Here is a 26,398-nt window from a genome sequence, read left to right as displayed (position 1 = left end):
AACAGAAATTAGTTAGACGTTTTGCTAATTAAGCATGATGGTCTCTCTCTCCTCTCTCTCAGTGATGACCAAGAAAGAAAGAGTGAGTGAAATTCCCATTACAAGGTACTCAAGTTTCTAGAAAAGTATTAGTAAGATGATATGAAGTCCTCTTCCAAATGATATTTACCATTAAAAGGTCTTTCCAAAAAAAGTGAGACCTGCACAACATTTTCTAAGGAAATGAACACTAAAAGATATTTAAGTCTCCAAAAAAAAAAAGTTATAAGATGACCTAAATGCATCTCTAGCTCTCAACAGTACAATAAAGACACTTGCAATTAAAACAGAATACAAATTGCTAAATATATATATATATATATATATATATATATATATATATATTGGCCCCAAGCATAAAGTATAACCCGAGTCCAGCAGCTCATTATGGACGTGAAACCCTTCAAGGCATCTCCATGTATCACATAGCTACCAAAAAAGCTCTCAATACCCTTATAAAAGCATGGTTGATGTCTTCAAGTAACATGCAATAAAGAAAGCTCCCAAGCATCCCAGACAATTCAATTATATACAAAAAATAAAGGATAAGTTTAACACACCAAGTGGAAAAATTGAAGCATATTACATGTGGAATCATAGACATTCCATCTTTATTCATAAAAAAGTGTTAAATATAACAGCAAAGATTGCATAAATTCAATTAGAAGAATACGTCATCACAACGCTCCAAATATAACGGTCAACTCACCTGATTGGAAGCATAAAAAGAACTCCTGCCACAAACAGTATTTTGGTAAGCAAAGGAAGACTAGGCACTAAAATGCAGAAAAGAAGGTTGGTCATGGAGTGAAACATGAATTTAAATGTGAAGACTGAGCAATGAGCACTTACTCTTTGGTTGGCACATGAAGATACCTCATGAAAGCTTCAGGAAACTGCTCAAAAAGCTCATGAACAGCATCAACAGAATGAATCTGAAACCAGAAAGTGAAAATGTTGAAGGAACAGCAGATTATCAATCTAGAAGGAAAATTAATAAAGGAAGCACACCATACTAAATTTATAAATTAATTATTTCAGAGACATAAAATAACTTGGTGTAAAAATATCAACTTAGAGCAACAATATCTCAAAAAACCAAGCAAAACTCATGATCTTTCCAAGCAAAAAGCTAAACACTACCACACTAAGATAATAAGATGAACGGCATACCTCGCCTAGACCATCACTTGCCCCAAGCAAGAAGCCAACAATTGCAGAAAAGAGTGTATAGAAAATCTGAAAAGAGTGTATAGTAAATCTGAAAATCGAGAAGATAAATCTACAAATAATAGCATATCAGTATGAGACAGCAAGAAAAAGAACTATTCAAAATCAAAGACAATGAGCCGCTGCAGGACATTTTCATGAATTACACTGTCAACGAAAACGGGGAAAAATGGTTCTACAACCAACAATATGGAAAAAATTAGCCACCTGAAACAAACTTTTTAGCTAACACACAGTCATAAGACCCCAAACTATTAAGCTTATGAATTTGACCGTATCCAAGAACCAGAAACACCCTATTCTCCTAAATCACAATTCACCTACAGAAGTTTTGACTTTTCACACCTTGACTAACCACATAACATTAATCAATAAAATCTAAAAAATGCATAGATACAAAAGAATCATCAATAAAGGAAATTAACAAATTTCAAGCAAAAACCGAGCTGTACGAAACATATTGAGGTATATACAGCACTATCTGTAAAGAACTGCATCCACGTAGTCTAAGGCTCTCCAAAACCTAACGAAAGCTTAGCAGCTGATGTTCCCTTCAAAGCCAAAAAAGGTTTCAAGTACACAGCCAACAAAATTTCAGCGAGCATAAGGCACAACCCCATCTCCACACTTAGGCAACCCAAGCTAGGGCTTTAAAAACATAACACATGTGTACAGACACTCCAAAATCTGCTACACCACATGCTATCATGAATCATACCTCAATGTAGCATGGCCAAGCCCTTAGCACCAGGCCATGCCAACCTGCTAAGTCGCTAACTTGCTATCAAATGGCCATTCCATCATTGGCCCAATTCAACATCTGATGTCCACCCCATTATTCCAAGTCTTTGCCAACTGCCTTCATGCTTGACCTTCTCATAGGTGTTGCGGGTGCTACATTCTCAAGTGCCTCAGTGTATGTCACTAGAGAACTAGACGAAGCTGAGGCAATGAGTAGACCCTAGAGCTTAGGCATGCCTAGGCTGGACTAAGCGCCCTAAATGAAAAAAAAAAAAAAATGTAAAAGCTAATAAAATGCAACCAAAATATTATTATATGCAGTCACATATATAAACATATACATGATTATATACAGTCATAGAAAGACTGACAAAATAATACAAAACTAAAGATCGTCAAATAATACAAAATTTATTCATATAAATATACATACAATAACATCAGGTCTCTCTCTCTCTCTCTCTCTCTCTCTCTCTCTCTCTCTGGTTGGTCCACCAAAGCTATTGTGATAGACATCAAGGCTGCTTGCTTGTAATTGTGTCTCACTGAAGGATCTATAATTTAGTGGAAGAGTTGAAAGGGGAGAGGAAACAGACATTGGCCACCGACAAGGCATTGAAAAAGGAAAACTAAGAACCTAAGACAATAAAGCACCTAAACAACCCATGTCACAATGAAAGTGAAAACTAAACATGACACTATGCAGGAAACCATTAAAGCAGAAAACAATTGCCCAACTCAACAAAACTAAACAATCAAACTAAATCAAAATCGGATCCTACTGAATACAAATCAAACCAATGACGTTAACCGCTAGACATGTGCAATAGCTAACTAAAGGATCTATTCAACTAACCTGACACTAACGTGATACAAGAGAAACTGAGCATTATCCTCGTCTAAAACCATGAAGGACCTGATGACATAAAACCCAAAACCCATGCAACTTCAATGAATAGAACCTTTCAAAAATTGATTGGTCCTTTTGAAAAGAGATAAGAGGTGTTCCATGACAAAGTCAACCCTAAGTTTGCGTTATGTTGAAGTCACTCGGTTAAGATGGAATAATGGGCCAGGCTTAATCACTTGTCCCAAATGATATGCATCTCTTGAGACAAAGAAAATGAAATTCGTCACATTCAACATGAGTTGACTAGCTTTGAGGAGTTTCATCTATTCCATGAATGGACTAATGGTTTGGTAATGGAATAGGCAACATCTTTCAAGGCCAAAGGGGATTGGGAATGAAATGACAAACATATTTCAAGACCAAAGGAGATTGGTTAGTTCCTCCTATGACTAGAGATGTCAAGTTTTTAGTTTGAAATAGTTTAAAAATGATCAATTTAACTAATAATCATGAGTGCCCGTGTTGTGCAAATAATATGGCCTTCATTTACACATAGCACCTACCGTACAAGCATTAGGATTCATTTCGCGTCAATGTCGTCAAATCTCTAGAAGGGATGCCTTTCAATTTCCAAAATATGAACATAAAGGAATCATCCTCAGCATCTTAGCTAATCAAAAATAGGAGAAGATATTGACTCTAGGACCACACATCTACCAAAGATTTTCACATTCAATTCCTGCGAGTTTAGCCTTCATGCCTTTCATCTCTTGGCAGACACCTTTTGTTTTTTTTTCCTCTTTTTTCTTTCTTTCTTTCTTTTGCATTCAGCTTTTGCCTTTAATTTTTTTTTTCCTTGATTTTTTTTTAGGCCGACCTTCACCTTTGAGGGAATACCTCACCACCCCAAAGGCTACTACGAAGCTCCACCGCTTTGGTGGTTATGTGTAGCTTTGCCGCATATCCAACTCACTTCACCTTGTGAGTTTTCGACGAGCCAAAGGTTCATAAGTCGTTATCTTCGCGGTATAGACATAAATCACCTATATGCCTACCCGGTACTCTTGATTACTGACCCAGAGGAACGACTACACAAGCCTCGAGCCAATCTCTCAACTCTCATTTTGCTACCTGCCAAGATCTTACAAAGGATTTTGGCTTCTCTCTCAAGATATCTTCCTATTAAATCCTTGCAAATGCTTGATTACCAGAGTCAATAGCATTTCCTAGTCTCGACTTTCTCAACTTCACAGGACCTTTCCTTACTGCTCATATTCAAGATCTTTTTAGTTTTCCTCTTTCATTGTTTGGTAACAAAAATTTGAAATTTTATCCTTCTGCACAAGGAGGTACTAAGAATAAAGAAAAGCCACATCATTGTGTGAGAAGACACTTTTAAAATGTTTTTAAGCAAAACTCAAAATTATCACTTTTACAAAAATTCTTAACATCAAATGGTATATCACCAAGAGGAAGGAATTCTACTCTAAAGAAGAGGGTGAATGCAAAATAGCATAGGTTGGTTGGGTAGAAAAATGAACATCACCAGCTCTCCTAGAAACTTCCATACGAAAGGTTGGTTTAAAAGTGATGATTTTCCATAAATGTTTGAGTTCTCAACTGATTGAAAGTTTTACAAATGGTTTAGGTTAAGCTCTTATCTTTCCCCAAAGGAAGCCTGGGATAAACTAATCCTATGTGGTGGGTTTTGTCAAATCATCAAGTGCAGGATAATGACAACTACGGGATTGGACTCTGTTAGACTCCAAATGTACGACTATCCAGCAAAGTTTGATGTAACGCTCGATGTCTTGCAGGCGAAACGGGTCAGGTCCAGATCTGGACCCGAACCCAAGCGCGTGAGGAGCCCGACGCGAGGGTCCTTCTCCCTCGCATCTCCCTCTTCTTCCTCGTCGCCTTCTTTCTTATGTTTCTCCCGTGTGAGACCAGGAGGAGGACGAGGGAGCAGTGGCGACGCTTGGGCCGGCGGAGGAAGGAACGGCGGCGACGGCGGCGTCGGCGTTTGGGTAAGCCCTCAACCTCTCCCTAACTCTTCCTTCTTCTCCTCCTCCCTCTCTCACTGTCTCTGCTGTCTCCCCTCTCAACCACACGGCCTCTCTGACCGTCTCCCTCTTTTCTCTCGTGCTCCTCGCTTGCACCTCCCTCTACGGTCTCTCTTACTCCCTCTGCCCATTTTTTTTCTTTTTCAGCGCCATCTCTCCCTTCTCTCATGTGCTCTCACCTCATTGCCTTCTTTTCCCCTTTTGACCGAACCCTTTCTCCCTCTCGTTTTCAGCTTACCTAACATCTACCGTAGGTTTTTTTTTTTATGGCAGACCCCTCCCTTGAGGCCCCTTCTCGCTGATTTTGATTATATTGTGGGTTTGGTCGATTTCCAGCTAGGGGAACGTATTCTTCCCCTCATAACAGCGACTAGGTGGTGGAGTCTTGGCACGATTTTTGCCATTTGGGGATCGATTGAGCGCTTGGGGTGGCTGTCGGAGACGTTACAACAGTTTGGACTCTTGTTTTGGGGTGAGCAAGATCTAATCAAGCCCAAATTATTGAATATTATCGATTAGAGCATGTATAATTACTGTTTGAGCATGCTAGAAGGTAGAATTGATAGTTACGGACACATGCAAGCGACCTTGCTTTTTGGGATAAGTGTAGGATGATGGGAGAGAAGAGATGATTCGTGTTTGTTATGATCTTTTATGCACAATAGGTTGTTTTTGATGCTATAGGGAAGCATGGTAGAGTTAGAGACATTATGGAGAAGCGTAGGACCGCCTTTGGGGAATGCTTGGAACACCCTTGATGTCGTGGGTGGTATGTGTAGTAGGAAGAGGGTTCGCATGTTGGGAAGACACCTCAACTAACAAAAAGTTTATGAGAAATGCGTTAAGGATGGTTTGATGGAAGCATTGGGGTTTTGACGTTGGGTGGAAACGGCAAGAAGTTACGTAGAGGCCTATTAGAGGGCGTGTAGGTCGACACTACCCGTCGACACCCTCTTGAGGTGATGACACGTGCCTCCAGGATTTTGTTTGAATTGTTTAGGTATCTAGTAGGAGTCTTACCTTTTGTTTATGTCTGCAGGTGCTCCGGGCACGTCCCGTCGACATTGAGTTCGAAGCTCGAAGAGTTTTCATGAATTTGGTGAGCGCGCCACAGGTATGGCGACATTCCAGGCAAATCCATGCCTGGGCAAATGTGTGATTATGTGTTCCCAGGATCAGGGGATCCTAGGATTGTGATGTTAATTGATTGATTTCCTTGTGAATGAGTATACGTATGTTGCTTATATGATATGAATGGGTTAGAAAGATTATTAGTCGCTTGTTTTGAAAAGGTTACATAATTGCATGTGCAAGCTAGAATTGATAACTGTTTAGGACAGATGAGGTGAGGTATTGAGTCGAGTGTTTCCTCGACCCCAATTGTGCATTAGAAAGCATCATAGAATGATAACTGCATAGGACAGCTACGAGCCAACCGCAGATCGAGACTACTCTCTGTGGTTTGGCTAAGTTTTTCAAAAGATGTGATTGATGAGATGATTGTTATGAATGTGTATGTGGTTGCATATCCATTGCCATGGGCAATGATGCAAATGGATGATTTGGAGGGTACTTGTATCCGTATGGTATGACGGCTAGCAATGACTGTTACTATATGTATAGACCTCAAGTGGAGGTAATCGGAGGTGTGGGTGCACTCGTGAAGTGTACTAACCTTATGTGCTAGCCAGTCGTCTTGTGAATGTGTAACTATAATGATAAGAATGAATAACTAAGAGATGAGAGGCCAGTGGGATGTGGCTATGTGTGTGGGATGTTAAGTTTTGTGTGTATGGAGGCTCGGGTCTATTCAGACCCGATCCACTTGTTTTCTAATCCACACGCCTAAACATACTAGGCGGTGGCACTTCTGTAAATGTTATATAATTGGTGTACATTTTGTTATAACCTGATTAGGTTAATTCTTTAATATAGATTAAGGATCACACGGCTGTTAACGCTGGTGACTCTCTTCCTCCATTTGTCTTCTCTTCTATTTCTTCTTCTCATTCTACCTGATTTCAAACGGAGAGACGTGAATAAGCGAAGATTCTTACATGGTATCAGAGTCAGGTTACCTCGTCCTCCGGTGAGTGGCTTCAGTTTGACGTGATTATCCCTAATCTGCCCTAAGTACTCATTTCTGGCGTGGATATCCCTCATTTCGGTTTCTGCCTTGAATCTTGTGTGATTTACTCTCATCGTTTGCCCTAAATTGATTTGCCCTAATCAATTTGCCCTAATTTCGGTTCATTTTGCCCTAATTGTGTTGCTGCCCCAATTTACTCCAGTTTTCTGCCTCACGTTGTCTGCCCTAATAATCTTTCTTCAGTCATGGATCAGTCGACGCCCTCTCTTCTATCCTCCAGCTTTCTCTCCCAACTTATCTCCCAAAAACTGAATCATAGTAACTATTTGACTTGGAAACGTCAAATTGTTCCATTTATTAAAAGTCATAGACTCTATGGGCATATCGATGGCACTACTCCAGCACCTCCAAAATATATTTACCGTGAAGTGAAGAAGACCGTAGTGGGAGATCAAGCTACTGGGGCTTCGGCTGGAAGTGAAACTAGCATTGAATATGATACTCTTACGGAAAGTAATCCTGAATATGATGTTTGGCTGGCCCACGACCAGTCACTTGTCGCATATATTACTTCTACCTTGTCAGAGGAGGTATTAGGAGGCGTTGATGATGATTTAACAGCTTTAGAATTGTGGTCTACCCTTGCCACAACGTATTCTCAAGTATCGGAAGCACGGTTTCTGCAATTAAGAAGACAATTTCAGGATATCAAGCGTGGGACGCGTACAGTTTTGGAATATCTGAATGAAATAAAAAACGTAAGTGATCAACTTGCTGCCATTGAACATCCTGTCAGCGATAAAGACAAAGTGCAACAAGCCTTGAGTGGCCTGGGAACAGAGTTTGATATTTTTTGCACAGCCTTGGAGGTTTTACCTGCCCTTCCATCTTTTGAAGATCTGAAAGCCAAGTTATTTCAACACGAAGCTAGTCGTGTGCATCGACAGAATTTGATTTCTCCCAACAGCCACAATGTATTGATCACAGGGACACATGCATTGCAAGGGAATCGTACTCGCCATTGGACTCCTCAGGCAGGAATGGGAAGAGGGATTCTCCCGACACCACCAGGCATGAATACTACTGCCGCCACATCTAGAAGGGTTCCGACTTGCTTCTATTGTAATAAGAGGGGACATGTGAAATCAGAATGTTGGCACAATCCTCAGAATAAAAATAATCAAGTTAGGTGTGAAAACAAGACAGCAGTAGGGTTAGTTTCATCCTCATCTAGCTCAAATCCAACATCAAATGTTTCATCGGAGGTGCAACAACTTCTTATGACAGCCTTATCTAAGCTCCACTTGAAGCAAAATGAGCAAGGAGAGTGGTATGTGGACTCTAGAGCAGCAGCCCATGTTACTGGTGACACAGGTACTTTATCTAGTGTTTTTCCTTATTTAGATCAAGGCTCAGTTGTCACGGGAGATGGTTCCCATCACACAATATCGCACATTGGAAATGCACAAATATAAATGGGTTCCTCTTCCATTCCATTAAAGAATGTCCTTGTTGTTCCAAGTGTCAAGAAAAATATTATCTCAGTGTCCAAACTGATTGATGATATTCACTCCTCTGTTGAATTCACACCGTCTTCTGTTTATGTCAAGGATGCTCGAACCAAGAGGACGTTCGCTGAGGGCACTCGCAAAGGTGACATGTATGTTCTTGAAGAAGCTCCAAAGTTGTCAAAATCTCACCCTTCAGATCCATCCTTTTCAATTCATAGTGAAGTCAATGTCGCAGAATATAATAAGCCATCCATTTGGCATGGTCGGTTAGCTCATTGTAGTCAATCTTTTGTTCGAAGTCTTGTTGCAGATGGGCTCTTAGATAAGTCCAGTCTGAGTTCAGTCAGTGAGTCCAGCATGTGCTCGAGTTGTCATATCTGTAAGAGCCATGCCCTTCCTTTTCAATTAATAAATAAAAGAGCTTCAAAGGCTTTTGACACTATACATTCTGATGTTTGGGGGCCTGCTCCAATTCCTTCTTCTTCTGGGAGTAGATATTATGTTATTTTTATTGATTCATATTCCCGATATACTTGGATTCATTTCATGAAACACAAATCAGAAGTCTTCCGCCTGTTCACTCAATTTCATGCTTTGGTTCAGAATAAATATTCCAGCAATATTGTGCATTTTCAATGTGATGGTGGTGGTGAATTTATTTCTAGTGAATTTACTGAGTATCTACTAGATAATGGGATCACTAGACAAAATTCATGCCCCCATATACCTCAGCAAAACGGAATTGCTGAAAGGAAACATAGGCATATTGTTGAAAGCGCCCTTAGCATGATGTATGACACAGACTTACCTATGACATTGTGGACCGAAGCTTTTCATACAGCTGTTCATGCTATAAATCGACTGCCATTGGCTTTGCTTGATGGAAAATCTCCATTTTTTCTATTACATCAAGAACAGCCGTGTTATGAAGATTTATGTGTTTTTGGATGTGTGTGCTATGTGCATGTTGATGTTTCCTTACGAAACAAATTTCAAGATCGTGCTGTTTTGTGCAGATTTATAAGGTATGCAGAAAATTACAAGGGTTATAGATGTTACAACTCTAAAACTGGGCGTATACATATTTCACGGCATGTTATTTTTGATGAAAGTAGGTTACAGGACTCCAAGGCAACTTCTCTGACACTCAAGGACAAAAATGAGTTTTATGATACTTGGTTACATGCTGAAATCTTAAGACAAGGGGCGGAAAAGTTGAATGAACACAAGGAGCAAGTTGTTAATGAACCCGAAACACCTATAAGTAGCTCCTTGGACAGCGTGCCTCCATTTCCTCAGCCCAATGATCCACCTACATATAATCGGTTCTCAGGCCTGGTGTATTCTAGGCGATCAGTTCCTACGGCAGATCCAACCGTAGTTCCACGCCAGTCACAACGCGTGAGACATCCTATTGATAGATGGGTGAGCTATAATAATTTTTCTTTGGATTTTCAGTTGTTTATGACAGAAGTCAACAAAAAGGTGGAACCAAAATCTTATCACCATGCGAGTAAGGAAAAATGTTGGGTTGAAGCTATGAATGAGGAAATGGCAGCCTTGCATGAATGTCAAACTTGGCAGATTGTTCCTCGTCCAAATGATAAGAATGTTGTGGGTTCCAAGTGGGTTTACAAGCTGAAATATAAGCCAGATGGTAGCATTGATCGACATAAGGCGCGTTTTGTGGCACGTGGGTTCACTCAGCAATATGGGGAAGATTATGATGAAACATTCAGTCCAGTCATCAAGATGGAAACAATACGCGTGATTATTTCTCTTGCAGTCTCATATGGATGGCCTCTTTATCAGTTAGATGTTAAAAACGCATTTCTTCATGGGATTCTTAAGGAAGAGGTTTACATGGAGCAACCTCCTAGCTATACTACTCATGATCCTCAACAATGGGTTTGTAAATTACAAAAATCTCTATATGGGTTGAAGCAAGCTTCTAGATCATGGTTCGATCGTTTTTCTCATCATATACAACAAGTTGGTTTTCTCTGAAGCTCTCTCGATCACTCTTTGTTTATCTATCATTCCGGAGAAGCTACCACTTGGTTGCTTATATATGTTGATGATATTGTTATCACTGGGAACTCGGCGTCACATATATCCTATGTTAAAGATATGTTGAAGCAAGAATTCAAGATGAAGGATCTCGGTGAATTACGATATTTTTTGGGTGTTGAGCTTGACAGGACAAATGATAGATTGACTCTTACGCAGCACAAGTATACCCTTGATGTTTTGGACAAGGCAGGCATGACTAATTACAAACCCATAACTACTCCTAGTGTTCTAAACACTAAGTTGACTTCATCTGATAGAACTGCAGCATACTCCGATCCTACATTCTATCGCAGCATTGTTGGTATGTTACAATACCTCACTTTTACTCGCCCAGACATAGTATATGCTGTAAATCAGATTTATCAGTTCATGCATGCCCCCACAGAAGGACATATGGATGCCGCTAAGCAGATATTGCAGTATCTCAAAGCTTCTCTTGGAGATGGACTAGTCTACACAAAATGCCCCAATGTTTCTCTTGGACATAGCATATATACATATACTGATGCAGACTGGGCAGGCGATCCCGATGATCGATGATCAGTTTCAGGTTTTTGTCTTTTTCTTGATTCTAATCTCATTTGTTGGAGCAGTAAAAAGCAGCGTGCTGTTGCACGATCCAGCACTGAGGCAGAGTACAGAGCAATGGCTGCAGGGACAGCTGAAGCATCATGGTTATGACATTTGCTTGGAGAGCTTAATCTTCCTATTGCCCAGTCATCATTACTATGTGACAATCAAAGTGCAATAAAAATTGCCTTCAATCCCATTCTGCATCATTGTACCAAACACATAGAGATTGATCAACACTTCATCCGTCAGAAGGTTGAAGAAGCCGAGATCTTGCCTACTTATATATCCACCAGTGAACAGATAGCTGATATCTTTACTAAAGGACTCACAGGGCAGCACTTTTGGGAATTGAAGAACAAGTTATGCATGGTCAAATTTCATGCACAACTTGAGGGGGGCTGTTAAGTTTTGTGCGTATGGAGGCTCGGGTCTATTCAGACCTGATCCACTTGTTTTCTAATCCACACGCCTAAACATACTAGGCGGTGGCACTTCTATAAATGTTATATAATTTGTGTATATTTTGTTATAACCTGATTAGGTTAATTCTTTAATATAGATTAAGGATCACACGGCTGTTAACGCTGGTGACTCTCTTCCTCCATTTGTCTTCTCTTCTATTTCTTCTTCTCATTCTACCTGATTTCAAACGGAGAGACGTGAATAAGCGAAGATTCTTACATGGGAGACGTCCCCTTTGTTTACCACTGGTCTCGCTTGTTCGGAGCGCAGGCGGTGCAAGGCCCCAGGGTACTGTTGTGTGTTGTGCTTGGAGCGTGGGCTCCCGTCTTCCCAACCTGGGTGTCCTAGGGAAGGCTGAGTATCTCTCCTTGGACTTCACACATCCATGGATGAGTGCTCTAGCGCTGCAGCGGATGAAATGGGTCCATACTGTTATGGGCCACCACGGGGGTTGTCTCTCGGCTGTAGGCCGCCCATGGTGTGCACGTGCCTGTGTTGTACCCATAGGAACTGTTAATTCACTAAAGTTAATGAAAATGTAATGTAGATGATTGTATATGTGACTGTTGGGCATGTGATGGATATGAAAGCAAGTGATTGAATTGTATATTGTGGCCATTGAGTGGCTTGTACGTGTCGTGCTCTGACACAACATGATGATGAATGATTTTGAGAATTGTTTTCTGATTTGAGCCCTAACTGAGAGGGTTTGGTATTTTCCTGGCTTGTTGCCACACTGCGAAGGCTAAGCCTTCAGTTGTTTCTTTTTCAGGTTTTGGCAGATCCGGGGCAGCAGGTTGAGCAGATGGCTTCACTCACGTCCTACTGGGGAGGTTTTGGGATGTGTCTTTTGTAGTGCCGGCGCGTCTTATTTTGATTTTATTGATGTCTTGTTTTTGTTAGGCATCAATTATATAGTTTGGAGCATTTTTGTTATACATCGATGTGATTTTGTATGAATTGAAATGATTGTATAAATGAAAGTTCGCCCCATTGTTTTGAATGGCATGGCTCCTTCACATTTGAATTGTAGAGTAGTCGCACCTCGATGCTTTATGTTTAGAAAAAAAAATGTTGTGTCAAAAGGTCGGGGTGTGACAGTTTTGGTATCAGAGACATGGCAAACCCCAATAGGGATGTGAGTTAAAGCCTATCTGTGAAGCCGTGTTGCCCAGGTACGCATTGTTTGTTCTTGTAGTTTTGATTTTTCAAGTATGAGTACCTAATGTAATCGATGTTTTGAACTTTGTGCTAAGGCACATTGTGAATTGATTTGTGAGTTTGGTCTTAAACGTGATTTGAGAATAAGGTTCTTGTTTGTACAGATGGAATATCAACGTAGGGGTAAGAAGCGTGTTGAACCGTCTACAGAGGCACAAAGGGAGCCAAGTCCAGCTCATTCTAACGCGCGTACCCCACATGATGACAGTACTTCAGGGCAACAGAATGCCCGGGCGAGTGTGGTGCCCAAACCCCACCGAGGCAGACTCCACCTGTGGATCAGCAGGCTATGCTGCTGACGACGTTGCAGACGCTGACCTCGCTAGTACAGTCAATGGTCAGTAATCAGAGGAGTAATGCATCTCCTTCAGGAGACACCAGTGCCCCACTTCGGGAGAAGGCAACGGCGGTGTCGTACCAACAGTTTATGGCGATGCAGCCGCCTATCTTTTCAGGACGGGGTAGTCACGACAAGGCAAAAGAATGGATTGAGGAAGTGGAATGCATTTTTGGGCTTCTGAAGGTGCCAGAAGAAGATAAAGTGAATTATGGCTCATATCTATTGAAGGGTGATGCCAAGAATTGGTGGCAATCGACTAGTGAGATCCAGTTTGCGGGCCAACTGTCAATCTCTTGGAAGCAGTTTAGAGATTCCTTCTTCAACACTTACTTCCCAGTGCATGCCAGGGACAAGAAAATGCAAGAGTTTCTCGATTTGCAGTAGAATCAAATGAACTTGGAGGAATATATTGCGAGATATCGACACATGGAGGTGTATTGCCCGCACCTCTACACTACAGATGAGGCCAGAGCAGGCAAGTTCGTGCGCGGGCTGCGGGACGGACTGCGAAGCAAATTTTTGACAAGTAGACCTCGTGACTTAGACGAGGGGGTCACCATGGCTAGATGCATAGAAGAAGATTGGGCTAGGACTCAGAGGGACCATCAGAAGAAAACTACTCAGCACACTCAGGGTGGGCGTATGCCAGTCAAGCACCAACATGCCGCAGGTAGGGTAAGGCCTTATGAAAGGCGTGATGACAGAACATTCTGGCGAAATAGGCCAAGCCATAGTGAGACCACTCAGGGGTCAGTGGCCTCTCCGACCTCACCAAAGTGCCCCACTTGTTCTCGTGTACACCCTGCGAAGCCATGTTATCGAGTGACCGGGGCTTGTTTACACTGTGGGGGAATGAGACATTTCATCAATGATTGCCCGTTGAAGAAAGAAAGAGAATTGAAGAAACCTGAGGCCGGTTCTTCTAGCGCGCGACAGACAACTGGACGTGTCTATGCTACTACCGTAGAGGAGCTTCAGGCACACGACCTCGTCGAAGGTACTTTACTTGTTGGTTCTCATATTGCTAGAGTGTTATTTGATGCAGGGGTGACCCATTCGTTTATTTCTAGTCGATTTGCTACTTCTCTAGAAGTGTCGGCTAGAAAGATGCCATATGTTTTAAAAGTTGTTAGTCTTATGCATGCTCAAGAGTTGTGTCGTGAGTATCTACCTGATGTGGACGTGGAGATCCATCAACATCACTTACCTGCACAGTTGGTGATCATAGGTCTCAGTGAGTTTGATGTGATTTTGGGTATGGATTGGTTATATGCGCACTATGCCAATATAGATTGCAGGAAGAAGCAGATACAGATGTTGACTAACGAGATGCAATCTGTGGAGTTCCATGCTCGTAAGGCCAGTCGAACTGATAAGATAATGGTCTCTGAAGTGAAGGCTAAACGTTTGATAAAAAAAAAGAAGTGTTGCTTTCTTGGTCAACGTGTTGACCCATGAGGCTGAACCGGTGAGGTTGCAGGAGGTTGCCATTGTGAGTGAGTATCCCGATGTATTTCCTGAGGAACTGTCAAGTTTGCCCCCAACTCGAGACGTCGAGTTCAAGATAGAGTTGTTGCCTGGGACAGCTCCCATTTCTAAGGCACCCTACCGTATGGCACCAGTAGAGTTAGAAGAGTTGAAGAAGCAACTGCAGGAGCTCTTAGACAAGGGCTTCATCCGACCTAGTGTGTCACCGTGGGGAGCACCAGTGTTGTTTGTTAAAAAGAAAGATGGGACAATGCGGTTGTGTATAGATTATCGCATGTTGAATCAAGTCACCATCAAGAATAAGTATCCGCTTCCAAGAATCGAAGACTTGTTTGATCAGCTTAAGAATGCAAAGGTTTTCTCCAAGATCGATCTGAAGACAGGGTACCATCAACTCTTGATACGGGAGAAAGATGTTTCTAAGACTGCCTTTCGAACTAGATATGAGCATTATGAATTCAGGGTCATGCCTTTTGGGTTGACTAATGCTCCTGCAGCGTTCATGGACCTCATGAATCGGGTTTTCCAAGAGTTCTTGGATCAATTTGTTATTGTTTTTGTTGATGATATCTTGGTGTACTCAGAAAAAGAGGCAGAGCATAGAGACTACTTGAGAAGAGTGTTGGGTCATTTGCGCAAGCATAAGCTTTATGCCAAATATTCAAAATGTGAATTTTGGCTAGAGAAGGTAAACTTTCCGGGTCATGTGATCTCGAAGAATGGAGTATCCGTCGATCCGGCTAAGGTGTCAGCTGTGCAGGAATGGAAGACGCCATGCAATGTAACTGAAATTAGAAGCTTTTTGGGATTGGCAGGATATTATCGCAGATTCATACAAGACTTTTCGAAGATAGCTACACCAATGACGAAGCTATTGAGAAAAGAAGTGAAGTTTGTTTGGAATGAAGAGTGTGAGAAGAGCTTTCAAACTCTAAAGGACAAGCTTACTACTGCCCCTATTCTGACGCTTCCATCAGGTCATTCCGGTTTTGTGGTGTACAAAGATGCTTCGGGGATCGGATATGGGTGTGTGTTGATGCAGCATGGTCGTGTAGTGGCTTATGCATCAAGGAAATTGAAGGCTCATGAGCAACACTATCCCACTCATGATTTGGAATTGGGAGCAGTTGTGTTCGCATTGAAGATGTGGAGACACTATCTCTATGGTGGAACATTCGAGGTGTTTATAGATCATAAGTCCTTGAAGTATATATTCTCTCAAAAGGATCTAAACTTGAGGCAAAGAAGATGGATTGAGTACTTGAAGGATTATGATTTCACCATGTCATATCATCCAGGCAAGGCGAATGTGGTGGCTGATGCTTTGAGCAGACATGCCAAGGCAACAATGTGCAGTATGTTGACTCGTTCTTGGACATTATTGCAAGATGTGATAGCTTGGCAGCCTTACCTCTGCGATGAGAACAAGGCAACGATGATGGCCTTGATACGACATCCTTTGATGGAAGAACTTGTAATGAAGCAAAAGGAAGATCTAGAGTTTGCTAAGAACATGGAAGAAAGTAAGAAGACAAATTCTCTTTGGCATCAAGATAAAGGTGGTTCGTTGCGGTTTCGACAAAGATTGTGGGTTCCTAGAGATGATGGGGTGAAGCGACGGTTGCTTGATGAAGCTCACAAATCTAAGTTTCCTATACACCCTGGCAGTACCAAGATGTTTCAGGATATGAAGAGAAATTTTTGGTGGCCTGGAATGAAGCGTGAAATTGCAGAATTTTGAGAAAAGTGTTTAGTTTGCCAGCGAGTCAAAGCAGAGCATCAACGGCCCGGAGGCTTGTTGCAAAGGATTGATATCCCAGTGTGAAAATGGGAAGACATTACGATGGATTTTGTGGTTGGTTTGCATCGCACTAGAAGACAACATGATGCCATATGGGTGATTGTTGATCAACTTACGAAGTCTGCCCATTTTCTGCCAATCAGAATTAGTCAGTCTTTGGAAAGTCTCACAGAGTTATATATTGGCGAGATAGTGAGATTGCATGGTGTACCAAGGTCTATCATTTCGGATCGAGATCCACGTTTCACCTCTAGGTTTTGGGGGCAACTGCAGAAGGCATTGGGTACCAAGCTTAGGCTAAGCACAGCGTTCCACCCCCAAACAGATGGGCAATCTGAGAGGACCATCCAGACCTTAGAAGACATGTTGCATGCTTGTGTCTTAGAGTGGAAAGGAGAATGAGATAAACATGTGAACCTCACAGAATTTGCTTATAATAACAGTTACCACTCTAGTATTGGGATGGCACCTTTTGAGGCTTTGTATGGAAGGCCTTGCAGATCGCCAGCTTGTTGGACCGAATTGGGTGATGGTAAGATCGAAAACCCTTTAGTATTGCAACACTACACCGACCAAGTGCTATTGATAAGGAAAAAGTTGTTGACTGCTCAGAGTAGATAGAAAAGCTATGCTGACTTTTGGCGTAGAGAGTTGGCTTTTGAGGTTGGTGATCATGTGTTCCTAAAGATTTCCCCTACTAAAGGTGTTTTTCGTTTTGGCGTGAAGGGAAAGTTGAGCCCGAGGTTCATAGGACGATTTGAGATATTAGAGAAGACTGGAGAGGTGGCCTACAGATTGGCACTGCCACCTGATTTGAGTCATATTCATGACGTTTTCCATGTTTCCATGCTTCGAAAGTACGTACCAGATCCGACACATGTGATTGATTTTCAAGGTATTCAAGTGCAGGATGATCTGACAATGGAAGAAAAACCTATTAGAATTGTGGATCAAAGAGAGCAAGTGCTTCGCACTAAGAGAATTCCTTTAGTGAAAGTGGAATGGCAGTACCATGGATTGAAGGAGAGCACATGGGAACCTGAGGAGGACATGCAAAAGAAATATCCACACTTGTTCTTGCATTGAGGTATGATCTAAATTTCGAGGACGAAATTTTATTTAAGGAGGGTAGGATGTAATGCTCGATGTCTTGTAGGCGAAACGGGTCGGATCCAGATCCGGACCCGAACCCAAGCGCGTGAGGAGCCAGACGCGAGGGCCCTTCTCCCTCGCGTCTCCCTCTTCTTCCTCGTCGCCTTCTTTCTTCTGTTTCGCCCGTGTGAGACCAGGAGGAGGAGGAGAGAGCAGTGGCGACGCTTGGGCCGGCGGAGGAAGGAACGGCGGCGTCGGCGTCGGCGTTTGGGTAAGCCCTCAACCTCTCCCTAACTCTTCCTTCTTCCTTCTTCTCCTCCTCCCTCTCTCACTGTCTCTGCCGTCTCCTCTTTCATTGTTTAGCAACAAAAATTTGAAATTTTATCCTTCTGCTCAGGGAGATACTAAGAATAAAGAAAAGCCACATCATTGTGTGAGAAGACACTTTTAAAATGTTTTTAAGCAAAACTCAAAATTATCACTTTTACAAAAATTCTTAACATCAAATGGTATATCACCAAGAGGAAGGAATTCTACTCTAAAGAAGAGGGTGAATGCAAAATAGCATAGGTTGGTTGGGTAGAAAAATGAACATCACCAACTCTCCTAGAAACTTCCATACGAAAGGTTGGTTTAAAAGTGTGATGATTTTCCATTGAGTTCTCAACTGATTGAAAGTTTTACAAATGGTTTAGGTTAAGCTCTTATGTTTTCCCAAAGGAAGCCCGGGATAAACCAATCCTATGTGGTGGGTTTTGTAAAATCATCAAGTGCAGGATAATGACAACTACGGGATTGGACTCTGTTAGACTCCAAATGTACGACTATCCAGCAAAGTTTGATGTAACGCTCGATGTCTTGCAGGCGAAACGGGTCGGGTCCAGATCCGGACCCGAACCCAAGTGCGTGAGGAGCCCGACGCGAGGGTCCTTCTCCCTCGCATCTCCCTCTTCTTCCTCGTCGCCATCTTTCTTCTGTTTCGCCCGTGTGAGACCAGGTGGAGGACGAGAGAGCAGTGGCGACGCTTGGGCCGGCGGAGGAAGGAACGGCGGCTTCGGCGTCGGCGTTTGGGTAAGCCTTCAACCTCTCCCTAACTCTTCCTTCTTCCTTCTTCTCCTCCTCCCTCTCTCACTGTCTCTGCCGTCTCCTCTTTCATTGTTCAGCAACAAAAATTTGAAATTTTATCCTTCTGCTCAAGGAGGTACTAAGAATAAAGAAAAGCCACATCATTGTGTGAGAAGACACTTTTAAAATGTTTTTAAGCAAAACTCAAAATTATCACTTTTACAAAAATTCTTAACATCAAATGGTATATCACCAAGAGGAAGGAATTCTACTCTAAAGAAGAGGGTGAATGCAAAATAGCATAGGTTGGTTGGGTAGAAAAATGAACATCACCAACTCTCCTAGAAACTTCCATACGAAAGGTTGGTTTAAAAGTGTGATGATTTTCCATTGAGTTCTCAACTGATTGAAAGTTTTACAAATGGTTTAGGTTAAGCTCTTATGTTTTCCCAAAGGAAGCCCGGGATAAACCAATCCTATGTGGTGGGTTTTGTAAAATCATCAAGTGCAGGATAATGACAACTACGGGATTGGACTCTGTTAGACTCCAAATGTACGACTATCCAGCAAAGTTTGATGTAACGCTCGATGTCTTGCAGGCGAAACGGGTCGGGTCCAGATCCGGACCCGAACCCAAGTGCGTGAGGAGCCCGACGCGAGGGTCCTTCTCCCTCGCATCTCCCTCTTCTTCCTCGTCGCCATCTTTCTTCTGTTTCGCCCGTGTGAGACCAGGTGGAGGACGAGAGAGCAGTGGCGACGCTTGGGCCGGCGGAGGAAGGAACGGCGGCTTCGGCGTCGGCGTTTGGTTAAGCCTTCAACCTCTCCCTAACTCTTCCTTCTTCCTTCTTCTCCTCCTCCGTCTCTCACTGTCTCTGCCGTCTCCTCTTTCATTGTTCAGCAACAAAAATTTGAAATTTTATCCTTCTGCTCAAGGAGGTACTAAGAATAAAGAAAAGCCACATCATTGTGTGAGAAGACACTTTTAAAATGTTTTTAAGCAAAACTCAAAATTATCACTTTTACAAAAATTCTTAACATCAAATGGTATATCACCAAGAGGAAGGAATTCTACTCTAAAGAAGAGGGTGAATGCAAAATAGCATAGGTTGGTTGGGTAGAAAAATAAACATCACCAACTCTCCTAGAAACTTCCATACGAAAGGTTGGTTTAAAAGTGATGATTTTCCATAAATGTTTGAGTCCTCAACTGATTGAAAGTTTTACAAATGGTTTAGGTTAAGCTCTTATCTTTCCCCAAAGGAAGCCCGGATAAACCAATCCTATGTGGTGGGTTTTGTAAAATCATCAAGTGCAGGATAATGACAACTACGGGATTGGACTCTGTTAGACTCCAAATGTACGACTATCCAGCAAAGTTTGATGTAACGCTCGATGTCTTGCAGGCGAAACGGGTCGGGTCCAGATCCGGACCCGAACCCAAGTGCGTGAGGAGCCCGACGCGAGGGTCCTTCTCCCTCGCATCTCCCTCTTCTTCCTCGTCGCCATCTTTCTTCTGTTTCGCCCGTGTGAGACCAGGAGGAGGACGAGAGAGCAGTGGCGACGCTTGGGCCGGCGGAGGAAGGAACGGCGGCTTCGGCGTCGGCGTTTGGGTAAGCCTTCAACCTCTACCTAACTCTTCCTTCTTCCTTCTTCTCCTCCTCCCTCTCTCACGGTCTCTGCCGTCTCCTCTTTCATTGTTCAGCAACAAAAATTTGAAATTTTATCCTTCTGCTCAAGGAGGTACTAAGAATAAAGAAAAGCCACATCATTGTGTGAGAAGACACTTTTAAAATGTTTTTAAGCAAAACTCAAAATTATCACTTTTACAAAAATTCTTAACATCAAATGGTATATCACCAAGAGGAAGGAATTCTACTCTAAAGAAGAGGGTGAATGCAAAATAGCATAGGTTGGTTGGGTAGAAAAATAAACATCACCAACTCTCCTAGAAACTTCCATACGAAAGGTTGGTTTAAAAGTGATGATTTTCCATAAATGTTTGAGTCCTCAACTGATTGAAAGTTTTACAAATGGTTTAGGTTAAGCTCTTATCTTTCCCCAAAGGAAGCCCGGGATAAACCAATCCTATGTGGTGGGTTTTGTAAAATCATCAAGTGCAGGATAATGACAACTATGGGATTGGACTCTGTTAGACTCCAAATGTACGACTATCCAGCAAATTTTGATGTAACGCTCGATGTCTTGCAGGCGAAACGGGTCGGGTCCAGATCCGGACCCGAACCCAAGCGCGTGAGGAGCCCGACGCGAGGGCCCTTCTCCCTCGCATCTCCCTCTTCTTCCTCGTTGCCTTCTTTCTTCTGTTTCGCCCGTGTGAGACCAGGAGGAGGACGAGGGAGCAGTGGCGATGCTTGGGCCGGCGGAGGAAGGAACGGCGGCGGCGGCGTCGGCGTCGGCGTTTGGGTAAGCCCTCAACCTCTCCCTAACTCTTCCTTCTTCCTTCTTCTCCTCCTCCCTCTCTCACTGTCTCTGCCGTCTCCCCTCTCAACCACACGGCCTCTCTGACCGTCTCCCTCTTTTCTCTCGTGCTCCTCGCTTGCACCTCCCTCTACGGTCTCTCTTACTCCCTCTGCCCATTTTTTTTCTTTGTCAGCGCCATCTCTCCCTTCTCTCACGTGCTCTCACCTCATTGCCTTCTTTTCCCCTTTTGACCGAACCCTTTCTCCCTCTCATTTTCAGCTTACCTAACATCTACCGTAGGTTTTTTTTTTTATGGCAGACCCCTCCCTTGAGGCCCCTTCTCGCTGATTTTGATTATATTGTGGGTTTGGTCGATTTGCAGCTAGGGGAACGTATTCTTCCCCTCATAACAGCGACTAGGTGGTGGAGTCTTGGCACGATTTTTGCCATTTGGGGATCGATTGAGCGCTTGGGGTGGCTGTCGGAGACGTTACAACAGTTCGGACTCTTGTTTTGGGGTGAGGAAGATCTAATCAAGCCCAAATTATTGAATATTATCGATTAGAGCATGTATAATTACTGTTTGAGCATGCTAGAAGGTAGAATTGATAGTTAGGGACGCATGCAAGCGACCTTGCTTTTTGGGAAAAGTGTAGGATGATGGGAGAGAAGAGATGATTCGTGTTTGTTATGATCTTTTATGCATAATAGGTTGTTTTCGATGCTATAGGGAAGCATGGTAGAGTTAGAGACGTTATGGAGAAGCGTAGGACCGCCTTTGGGGAATGCTTGGAACACCCTTGATGTCGTGGGTGGTATGTGTAGTAGGAAGAGGGTGCGCATGTTGGGAAGACACCTCAACTAACAGAAAGTTTATGAGAAATGCGTTAAGGATGGTTTGATGGAAGCATTGGGGTTTTGACGTTGGGTGGAAATGGCAAGAAGTTACGTAGAGGCCTATTAGAGGGCGTGTAGGTCGACACTACCCGTCGACACCCTCTTGAGGCGATGACATGTGCCTTCAGGATTTTGTTTGGTATTTGTTTGAATTGTTTAGGTATCTAGTAGGAGTCTTACCTTTTGTTTATGTCTGTAGGTGCTCCGGGCACGTCCCGTCGACCTTGAGTTCGAAGCTCGAGGAGTTTTGAAGAATTTGGTGAGCGCGCCACAGGTATGGCGACATTCCAGGCAAATCCATGCCTGGGCAAATGTGTGATTGTGTGTTCCTAGGATCAGGGGATCCTAGGATTGTGATGTTAATTGATTGATTTCCTTGTGAATGAGTATACGTATGTTGCTTATATGATATGAATGGGTTAGAAAGATTATTAGTCGCTTGTTTTGAAAAGGTTACGTAATTGCATGTGCATGGTTGAATTGATAACTGTTTAGGACAGATGAGGTGGGGTATCGAGTCGAGTGTCTCCTCGACCCCAATTGTGCATTAGAAAGCATCATAGAATGATAACTGCATAGGATAGCTACGAGCCAACCGCAGATCAAGACTACTCTCTGTGGTTTGGCTAAGTTTTTCAAAAGATGTGATTGATGTGATTGATGTGATTGATGAGATGATTGTTATGAATGTGTATGTGGTTGCATATCCATTGCCATGGGCAATGATGCAAATGGATGATTTGGAGGGTAGTTGTACCCGTATGGTATGACGGCTAGCAATGACTGTTACTGTATGTATAGACCTCAAGTGGAGGTAATCGGAGGTGTGGGTGCACTCGTGAAGTGTACTAACCTCATGTGCTAGCCAGTCGTCTTGTGAATGTGTAACTATAATGATAAGAATGAATAACTAAAAGATGAGAGGCCAGTGGGATGTGACTATGTGTGTGGGAGACGTCCCTTTGTTTACCACTGGACTCGCCTATTCCGAGCGCAGGCGGTGCAAGGCCCCAGGGTACTGTTGCGTGTTGTGCTTGGAGCGTGGGCTCCCGCTTTCCCAACCTGGGTGTCCTAGGGAAGGCTGAGTATCTCTCCTTGGACTTGACACATCCATGGATGAGTGCTCTAGCGCTACAGCGGATGAAATGGGTCCATACTGTTATGGGCCACCACGGGGGTTGTCTCTCGGCTGTAGGCCGCCCATGGTGTGCACGTGCCTGTGTTGCACCCACAAGAACTGTTAATTCACTAAAGTTAATGAAAATGTAATGTAGATGATTGTATATGTGACTGTTGTGCATGTGATGGATATGAAAGCATGTGATTGAATTGTATATTGTGGCCATTGAGTGGCTTGTACGTGTCGTGCTCTGACACAACATGATGATGAATGATTTTGAGAATTGTTTTCTGATTTGAGCCATAATTGAGAGGGTTTGGTATTTTCCTGGCTTGTTGCCATACTGCGAAGGCTAAGCCTTCAGTTGTTTCTTTTTCAGGTTTTGGCAGATCCGGGGCAGCAGGTTGAGCAGATGGCTTCACTCACGTCCTATTGGGGAGGTTTTGGGATGTGTCTTTTGTAGTGCCGGCGCGTCTTATTTTGTATTTATTGATGTCTTGTTTTTGTTAGACATCAATTATATAGTTTGGGGCATTTTTGTTATCTATCGATGTGATTTTGTATGAATTGAAATGATTGTATAAATGAAAGTTCGCCCCATTGTTTTGAATGACATGGCTCCTTCACATTTGAATTGTAGAGTAGTCGCACCTCGATGCTTTATGTTTAGAAAAAAAAATGTTTGAGTGTCAAAAGGTCGGGGTGTGACATTTGATCAGTCTTGTGCCCTGGTTACATGATTATAAACTTTAATTTCACAAGCTAATTGAAGTCCATTGTCAAAAAAAAAAAAATTAACAAAAAGTTTCTTAAGGGGGCGTTTGATGGCCAGAAATATATTTCTGGAAAAAAATTTCTGGAATTGAAGAATGGGAAATATTTTTCCGTTTTTCCAAAACCAGCTTCTGTTTGTTATAGAGGAAATATTTTTCTGGAAAAAAAATTCTTCGTTTGGTGGAAATGGTGAGGAAGAACGAGGAAGAAGGGAAGGAGGGAGGAGGAAGAAGGGAGCTAGGGAGGAAGAAGGGAAGGGAAGGGAGTAGGAGGAGGAAGGGAAGGAGGGAGGAAGAAGGAGGAAGAAGAGAAGGGAAGGGAGGAGGAGGAAAAGGGTGAGGGAAGGGAAGGGATGAAGAAGGAGGAAGAGGGCCATCACCGATGATGGCGACGAGGGCGTAGATGGAGAGGGAAAAAAGGGTGGGCGGCAGGCCTGCCCTTTCAACTTCCTTTCCCATCAGCCACGATTAGAGGGGCTTCCGCCCCTCTCTTTCTCCGATTGTGAGCAGTGGACGCCGCCGGCAGAGGGTAAACCCTCTGTTGCTTCCTCCTCCCTCCTTCCCTTCTTCTTTCCTCCCTCCTTCCCTTCTTCCTCCTCCCTCCTTCCCTTTTCCTCCTTCTTCCTCCTCCCTCCTTTCTTCCTCCTTCCTCCCCGTCCCCTCTTCCTCCCCAATGGTAAAAAAAAAAAACCAGAAATATTATTCCGTCTCTCAGCTGGAATAATATTTCCGGAAATGTAATTCCGTTTTGAGTCCCAACGGTAAAAAAAAATTCCATGTTTGATGAAACTAGAAAAATTTTGAAAATTTGAATTAAATTTCCTGTGCTACAGTAAATTTGCAGCCTACCAAACGCTACCTAAAGGCAAAAGAATACCAAAGTACAAAATGCTTAGGTTTATAATAATCAAGAAACTCTAGTACTTGCCAAAAAATCGTCATGAAATGTAACCATCAGAAAAGAAAAACGAAATCAAAGTATGAATTTAGTGTGAATTGTCTCCCAAAATTATTCAAAAAAAGCCAAATTCAGAAGCACTTAGAGTGATCCTGTATGTGGAACAAAATACTTATACAATAACGAATTAATCAGAGAGAAATTGGCCTGCAGCCTGCTCAACAGCAGAACACGACAGAAACAACATCAGTGATGAACTATCATATCATGAGGCCTGCAGGAAAGGATTCAGGAAAAGACCAGCAATCTTCAACATTGGCATGATAGATGCATTGTTGCCATTGTTGTTAGGCATGTGAGCTTATGCAGGCCACAAGAACATTTTACCTTCCTAGTTTAATCCCTTGAAAGTATTTTATGTCTAGACAAAGGCAGCAAAAACTAACGTTTTGATACAAGATCATGCCATGAATACTCTAGCCCATTAAGATTTATAATAATTTTTGTAGGATTGACCAATGGCCTTATCCGCATATGTTGGAAAGGAAACAATCAGACAGATGAAACATAAACAAAAGAACCATCATCGACCAGTTAGCAATTGGTATCTGCTTTTACTTTCCTCGAGGAAATAGGCAAATGAGAATTTTGCTCCAAATACACAAAGCCAGAAAATCATATATCTGCATTTTATCAATATGAAACATGAGCACCCAGTTCATGGGATTGTGTGCCAGTTCACACAGTAAAGAGTCAGACTTCACAACAGCCAAAAGGATTCATCCAGTCCAATGTGCCTAACAACCAAAAGAGTACAAGGAAAATGTACATTTCAATTGCACACAATTGGGCTTCAAAAGAATGAAATGCCATCACTATCAAGATTCAAAATGGAAGCATTCTCAAAACCCAAACATTTATGCAACAGAAACAAGAAATAAACACCAAGGACAAAAAAAAGGTCAAAAAGAGGACCAAACTGTGTCTTATTTGTCTTTCTCCTCCTCAGTCTAAAATTTTCTCTTTTGGCTGCGTGGCTGTCTGATACAAACCTAAGATAAGTATTCATTACTTCACAAAGTCTAACCATAACCCCTGCATCCCAGTGCAATTTGCTGCATGATTCCAAAACAATCATCTAAAGAATGCAATCTGAGTTTATAAATTTTGGTTTAGAAATAGAAGCTCAGATATGAAAACTCAAAAGTACTAGCTGACACGCCAAGAGAACCACCCTAGTCATGGGCACACCCAAACACCTAGAAAATCCTTCATATACACAAAATCAAACTAAAACAATATTCCATGTCTGAGCACAATACAAAGATATTTCCACAGGAAAATACAGACTACTAGATAAAGTCAGTTGTTCACTCATACATTCCTCGTCCAACATAATGTCTTTCGTTAAATCAGAAAAGAACAGCTGTTAGGAACAACAATAAATGAATAAGAAAATACAACGGGAAGAACAATAGAGAAACCAAACCTGATGCATCCACTTGATAAATCTCCTAACAGGCCATTGATCACATCGGTTTGTCAGCCTATGACAAGCTGGAATGCGCATGAGTAGGCTAAAGGCCAGCTGGACACTTGCATATGCAATTAGAACAAAGATGTAGGTCTTGTAGAAAACGGACTTTGGATTTTG

At 42.4% G+C, this 26,398-nt stretch overlaps 1 protein-coding gene across 2 annotated transcripts; it reads right to left on the bottom strand.

The window, feature by feature from the left end:
* Window positions 1–519: 519 nt before the first annotated feature.
* Window positions 520–26,398, bottom strand: LOC116267482 (callose synthase 9-like). Of its 2 annotated transcripts, XM_031649212.2 has the most exons (4): window positions 26,234–26,398; window positions 1,213–1,278; window positions 892–974; window positions 520–773 (listed from the first exon to the last, which is right to left on the bottom strand). In XM_031649212.2, exons 1-4 carry the CDS (start codon window positions 26,312–26,314, stop codon window positions 740–742), a joined length of 264 nt encoding a protein of 87 aa, XP_031505072.2. In that variant the 5' UTR covers window positions 26,315–26,398; the 3' UTR covers window positions 520–739. The 2 variants fall into 2 exon arrangements, 1 of the variants encoding a protein (XP_031505072.2); XR_007572141.1 differs by lacking the exons at window positions 520–773; window positions 892–974; window positions 1,213–1,278 and adding an exon at window positions 25,478–25,541.

This window comes from Nymphaea colorata, chromosome 14, assembly GCF_008831285.2.
Source record: "Nymphaea colorata isolate Beijing-Zhang1983 chromosome 14, ASM883128v2, whole genome shotgun sequence".
Classification (NCBI taxonomy): domain Eukaryota; kingdom Viridiplantae; phylum Streptophyta; class Magnoliopsida; order Nymphaeales; family Nymphaeaceae; genus Nymphaea; species Nymphaea colorata.
The sequence above is the reverse complement of the archived record's forward strand: the minus strand, read 5'-3'. Positions and strand labels throughout refer to the sequence as shown.

Bases quoted from the DNA above. Each gene is read 5' to 3' on its own strand.
- LOC116267482 (XM_031649212.2), bottom strand. From the start codon at position 26,314: ATGCGCATTCCAGCTTGTCATAGGCTGACAAACCGATGTGATCAATGG. The intron at 975-1,212 runs GTATGCCGTTCA...TTCTGGTTTCAG, and splicing joins CAAGTGATGGTCTAGGCGAG to ATTCATTCTGTTGATGCTGT. The intron at 774-891 runs GTAAGTGCTCAT...TGTTTGTGGCAG, and splicing joins CTTCATGTGCCAACCAAAGA to GAGTTCTTTTTATGCTTCCA.